The following is a 6,236-nucleotide window of genomic DNA, read 5'->3' on the forward strand; positions in this document are numbered from 1 at the left end:
CACCTTGTCATTCTTACCACTAGACTAATGTCAGACCTTCCATGGAGGGTGCGGCACACTGACGATGACCTGCCTTTCGGCATTTAACCAGCTCGACTCTCCCCCAGCATCTTTTTATCTGACACAGAAGAATACGGAACATGGGAATGGGGCTGAGACATTTAAGATTCCAACCCCGTTCCAGCATTTTTTCCCCATGGAGTCAGAACCTTAGACAGATCATTCGGCCGTTCTGCTTTCTTAAACAGTGGAACGAGGGAAGGGGGGACAAGAGGAGTGACTTCTAACTTTTACATTCTCTTTTCTTTATTTCATTCATTTCTAATTTTATTGTTTTAAATCTTTTTTTTTTTTTTTTTGAGAGAGAGAGTGTGCACACGTGTGCACACATGAGCAGGGGAGGGGCGGGGGGGGAGAGAGAGAGAATCTCAAGCAGACTCCATGCTCCGTGCAGAGCCTGATGTGGGGCTTAATTCCATGACCATGAAATCAACATCCAAGCTGAAATAAAAAGTCGGACACTTAACTGACTGAGCCACCCAGGCGCCCCTAATTTTTAGTTTTATCATTCATTGAGCACTTAGTATGTGCCGGGTACCTGTGCTACATGAGCTTTAAACTTTACGAAAACATGGTGAAGTTTGCTCAGGTTCAATATTGGTGGTGAAGAGACAAAGTCAGAATTCAGACCCACGTCTGACGAATCCAAAGACAAACGCTTAATCCCTGGGATAAACAGATTCTACCCCCCTCAGGCCATTGTACCTCTTTTCTTTAAAAAAAATTTAAAAAAAAATTTTTTTAACATTTATTCATTTTTGATAGAGACAGTGAACGGGAGAGGGGCAGAGAAAGAGGGAGACACAGAATCCAAAGCAGGCTCCAGGCTCTGGGCCATCAGCAGAGAGCCCGATGCGGGGCTCAAACTCACAAACTGTGAGATCATGACCCGAGCAGAAGTCGGATGCTTAACCGACTGAGCCACCCAGGTGCCCCCATTGTACCTCTTTTCTAAACGACATATTTTTTTTGTTTTCTTATTTTCCCACGGAATATATGCTTATACATCTATATCCCTCCTTATTCTTAAAGGTATGTGTTTATGTGTGTGTAGAAAACAAAATACTACTCCAGATTGCTTTTCCAGGTCCCGTAAAGACAGTAATTATATTTGTTTTGACATTGATCTTGAAGTAACCTGTGGATGCCAACTAAACCTTTAATAGGATATTTAAGATCTACATTAAAATATGTTAATGTGGGGCACCTGGGTGGCTCAGTCAGTTAAGCGTCTGACTTCAGCTCAGGTCACGGTCTCACGGTTCCTGAGTTCTAGCCCTTGTCGGGCTCTGTGCTGACAGCTCAGAGCCTGGAGCCTGCTTCAGATTCTGTGTCTCCCTCTCTCTCTGCCCCTTCCCTGCTTGTGTTCTGTCTCTCTCTTTCTCTCCAGAATAAATAAAAAACACTAAAAAAATTTTTTTTAAATGTTAATGTGTACATTAGAATGTTTGCTACAATTCATTCATAGCAATATTTTTATTAGACATTTGTTTAAACTATCCCCCACAAATGCCCTAAGGACATAAGCCCATTTGGGTTGACATTCAGCTACCAAGACCAGCCAACACAGGGTTGATTTTATTCAAATTTCACATTTTAACATACTGTATTTTGAAAAACCTTATGGTGCTGGCTTATTTATTTATTGTCCACTAGACTTCCAAGAATCCAGTTGTTAAGTAAATCTTGGTTTTCCCACCTTTAGATGTCACCCTGTGCGAGGAGGCATTCTTCAGGTTTGCTGTTCCTACAAAATTCACCCCTAACTGGCTTAGCATCCTGGTAGACAATTTGCCTGGCACCAGGGTAAATGCGGAGAGTGTGGAAAAGATAAAGCGGCAATACAGTTCACAAGAACAAACTTTCCAGCTACTGAAGTTATGGAAACATCAAAACAAAGATCAAGATATGGTCAAGAAGATCTTCCAAGGTAGGGTAGCCTGAAATAAGCAGATTGATCAGAAATCAAAGACACTCATTTATCATAAACAAGAAGACGACAATGTACATGTTTAGTCGTGTGGATGGTGTTTGCCTTTCGGAATTATGCTTGGATTAAAGATGTTTTCACTAAGTGATCATGTAGAAGCTATCCCTAAAACAGTCCTGCATTCTCACCTCCTCAACACCCCAACTTTTTTTGTTTTTAAGCTTCTTTATTTTGAGAGAGCCAGAGCGAGTGAGAACAGGGAAGGGGTAGAAAGAGAGGAAGAGAGAGAGAATCCCAAGAGGATGTTTTCTCACTGGCAGCGCAGAGCCCCACGTGGGGCTCAAACTCACAAACTGCGAGATGGTGACCTGAACCCGAATCAAGACTCGGATGCTTATCCGACTGATCCACCCAGGCACCCCTCTTTTTTTCATACCCCAACTTCTTTTTTAAGTGTATGAACACTCTAAAGTGAGAGACAGTTCATGTCAAATACTGGACCTCAGGAATCGCACCTCCACATCCCTTAGCAGTCTTATTAGCATCCCCTCTGTCCTACCTGGATGTCCTTTAGACACGTTGGATTTTCTCTTTCATTTCCACCAAGAAGCTATGCTGTATTTATTTGTTAATTCTCTCCAGAGAGCCTCCAAGTGTCTTACAGATGTCCTCTCATTAATCCTCACAACATAGCCTATTTTAAAATTACCATTTTAATAGCATATGTTGTGAGGATTAATGAGATGAGGTCTGTAAAATGTTCGGGCTTCTTAGAGAAAAGGGCTGGTGAAAACCAAGTGCTCTCATGTTTTAAAGTTTTATAAAGAATCTTCTTTAGAAACTGCGTGTGGGCACCTGGGTGGCTCCGTCAGTTAAGCGTCCAACTTCGGCTTGGGTCATGATCTCACAGTTCATGTGTTTGAGCCCCGCGTCAGGCTCTGCGCTGATGGTGCAAAGCCTGCTTGGGATTCTCTTTCTCCCTCTCTCCGCCCCTTCCGCACACACACTCTCTCTTTCAAAATAAATGAATAAAAAAAAAAGAAAGAAAGAAAATAAGAGAAATTGCATGAGGTGTTTGTGTGTGTGTGTGTGTTTGTGTGGACAGAATCCAAAGGGGAAAAGGAAGCTGCATGCAGTGTGGACTATAAGCTTTAGGATACACAGTGGAAAGAGTTCTGACTTCAGTTAGCATTGGGAAGGCATGCCTGAAAGAAGGAAGAAGGTTTTCATGATGCAGACGATGTCAGTGAGAAACCCATCTGCTCTTTACCTGTCACTAGTTAGATGACCGTGGAGTCCTACACTTCCTGAAAAGCTTCCACCATCTGAAACTGAGGCAGCAGATTTTAGGACACTGAGATCTTTGACAGCTGAATGCTTTCACTTGAGCAAAGAGTAAAGTTTTCTTCTGTTTTTGGCAAACAAAATGTATTCTTTGAAAGTATAATTAGCCCCGAAGCAGGAAAAAAGGGGGGGGGGGCGGTGAGCGGGTGGGATACAGAATCAGAGACTGTTAGAATTGGAAGGGGCCACATTCTCTGTTTCATAAATAAGGACATTTCATCCCCAAAAGATGAACTGACTTGCCTTAGGGCTTACAGACAGTAAATGACTCATGTCATTAATGGAAATGTTAGATACTCCCTCTTACGTTTATGTCCTAGCTCGTTACCAAATTATTCTCTAGGCCATATGGATCCTACCATTCTTTGTCCTCATATTAGTGGGTTTTCAGATCTTCTCTGTAGTAATCCTCAGGTGCTATTTATTTTAAAGACCATTCGTCACACCTAACTCTTCAAATGGGGTATATATCAAATATCAACTAGTGAAAGTTTATATTACAAAATTGCTAACTTGAATACTTATATTTCTACTTTTCTGAAATGTTATGGTTTTAATTTTTCTTAGAAAACAGAGAGTGATGCATTTATAGTATTTTACTGTTCATTTCCAAAATTAGGGCTTTTCACAAAGCTTTGTCGGATGCCTAGAATACATAAAGCATATTATCATTTATAACAAGAAATAATATTTAACTCATTTCTCACCAATAACTAGCATTACTTAACCTTCCTTTGCCACCATAAAAAGGAAGGAGAAGGTTATCCTTAAAGTAAATTCATGAAATTCTGGGAGAACCTTCTTTTGCCTCACAGTAGTTTTGTGGTGGTGGCCTTGGAGTATGCATTATGTGAACGTCTCTTTGGGCTTTGGCTTTCTACAGATATTGACCTATGTGAAAACAGCGTCCAGCGGCACCTCGGACACACAAACCTCACCTTCGAGCAGCTTCGCAGCTTGATGGAAAGCTTGCCGGGGAAGAAAGTCACCACAGAAGACATTGAGAAGACAGTGAAGACATGCAAATCAAGTGAGCAGATTCTAAAGCTGCTCAGCCTGTGGAGAATAAAAAATGGCGACCAAGACACCCTGAAGGCCCTGATGCACGCCCTGAAGCACTTGAAAACGTACCACTTCCCCAAAACGGTCACTCAGAGCCTGAAGAAGACCATCAGGTTCCTTCACAGCTTCACCATGTACAGATTATATCAGAAGCTATTTTTAGAAATGATAGGGAACCAGGTCCAATCAGTAAAAATAAGCTGCTTATAACCGGAAATGGTCACTGGGCTATTTCCTCACAATAGACCAGATCCAAGGAATGAGTAAACTGTTTCTCAGGCACTTGACGGGGGTGCAATGATTTCTTTCTCATCACCAAGGACTAGATTTGGCCACAGGGCACAAAAAGAAACAATGGTGTGGAGAAAGAACTAACATCTCGCCCAAAAGTTCAGTAAACCCCAAATGGTTTATCCAACTGATAGATCTGGTCCACTATCTACTGACTATATTTTCCCTTATTACTGCTCGCAGTAATTCAACTGGAAATAAGAAACTAGATTCCATTGTGCCTTACTAAATATGGGAATGTCTAACTTAAATAGCTTTGAGATTTCAGCTGTGCTAGAGGCTTTTATTAGAAAGCCATATTTTTTTTCTGTAAAAGTTACTAATATATCTGTAACACTATTACAGTATTTCTATTTATATTCATTCAGATATAAGGTTTGTACATACTATCATCCTAAAGGGAAACTGTGTAAGACAATTTTAGAAAGGAAAATATATATTCTGTTTATAATTATGACAAATGAGAGATAAAATATATTTTTTAATGGAAAGTTTATAGCATTTCTTAATAAGTACTGCCATCCTTCCTGTGTGGAGTATTTTTGTAATGTACTTTTACTTATATAAGTTGTAATATCATTTTTTAGAAAATGCATTACTTAGTCAATTGTTTAATGTTGGAAAGTATATGAAATATAAATTATCTGAATATTAGATGCTCTGAGAAATTGAATGTACCTTATTTAAAAGATTTTATGTTTTTACTATATAAACAATATCATTAAAGTTTTCAAGTTATTTTTCATTGCTTTTCCTTTTGCTTTTATTTGAATTGGACGTTAAAGGGTCTGAGCCTTTGTAATTTTTCCTGTTCTTTTCTCATTGGACCACCTGAGAATTGTTAAAATGCAGATTCCTGGACCAATTTATTGAGAAACTGGGGTGGAAGGCAGAAACTTGCACTTTCAGTAAGTTCCAAGGTAACACTACATTGAAATTGCAGAATTTCTGAAGTCAAGCTTAGTATACAGGTGGTACAAACCACTTACAACTGTCATGGCTAGCATCGAGAGACCCTAAACTAATTTTTTTTTTGGTTGCAAGTGATGGAAATGGGCACTGCTTAGTTTGAGGAAGTAATTGGAAGGGTGGGGTATTGGATTCAATGATGGTAACCCCCCCAAAATACATTCACATCAGAACCCCCAGAACCTGTGAATGTGACTTTATTTAGAAAAAGGGTCTTTGTTGAGGTAATTAAGTTAAGGATCTTGAGATGAGGAAATAATCCCGGTGGGCCCTAAATCCAATGGCAAGTATCTCTATAAGACACACATAAAGGGGGAAAGACACGGAAGAAGATGATGTGCAGACAGAGGCAGAGATGGGAGTAATGGAGCCATAAACCTTGCCTAGGGAAGGCAAGGAAGAAATTCTCCCCTACAGCCTCCATAGGGAGTATAATACTGCTGACAACTTGATTTTGGACTTCTGGCCTCCAGAACTATGAGAGAAGTATTATTAATGTCTATTAAGGAACGAATTCATGTTTTTTAGCCACTCAGTGTGTACTAATTTGCCACAACAGCTACAGAAAACTAATATAGGC

At 40.0% G+C, this 6,236-nt stretch overlaps 1 protein-coding gene across 1 annotated transcript in view; it reads left to right on the plus strand.

Annotated features, from left to right (window-relative positions):
- Nucleotides 1-5,432, plus strand: part of TNFRSF11B (TNF receptor superfamily member 11b) — a 29,672-nt gene extending 24,240 nt beyond the window's left edge. Inside the window, exons 4-5 of the mRNA XM_030304292.1 lie at nt 1,766-1,990; nt 4,218-5,432. Coding sequence (XP_030160152.1) covers nt 1,766-1,990; nt 4,218-4,606 — 614 coding nt within the window. The 3' untranslated portion in view covers nt 4,607-5,432. The remainder of the gene's footprint in view (nt 1-1,765; nt 1,991-4,217) is intronic.
- Nucleotides 5,433-6,236: the final 804 nt, after the last annotated feature.

The sequence above is a fragment of the Lynx canadensis genome, chromosome F2 (genome assembly GCF_007474595.2).
Source record: "Lynx canadensis isolate LIC74 chromosome F2, mLynCan4.pri.v2, whole genome shotgun sequence".
In the NCBI taxonomy this organism is placed as follows: Eukaryota; Metazoa; Chordata; class Mammalia; order Carnivora; family Felidae; genus Lynx; species Lynx canadensis.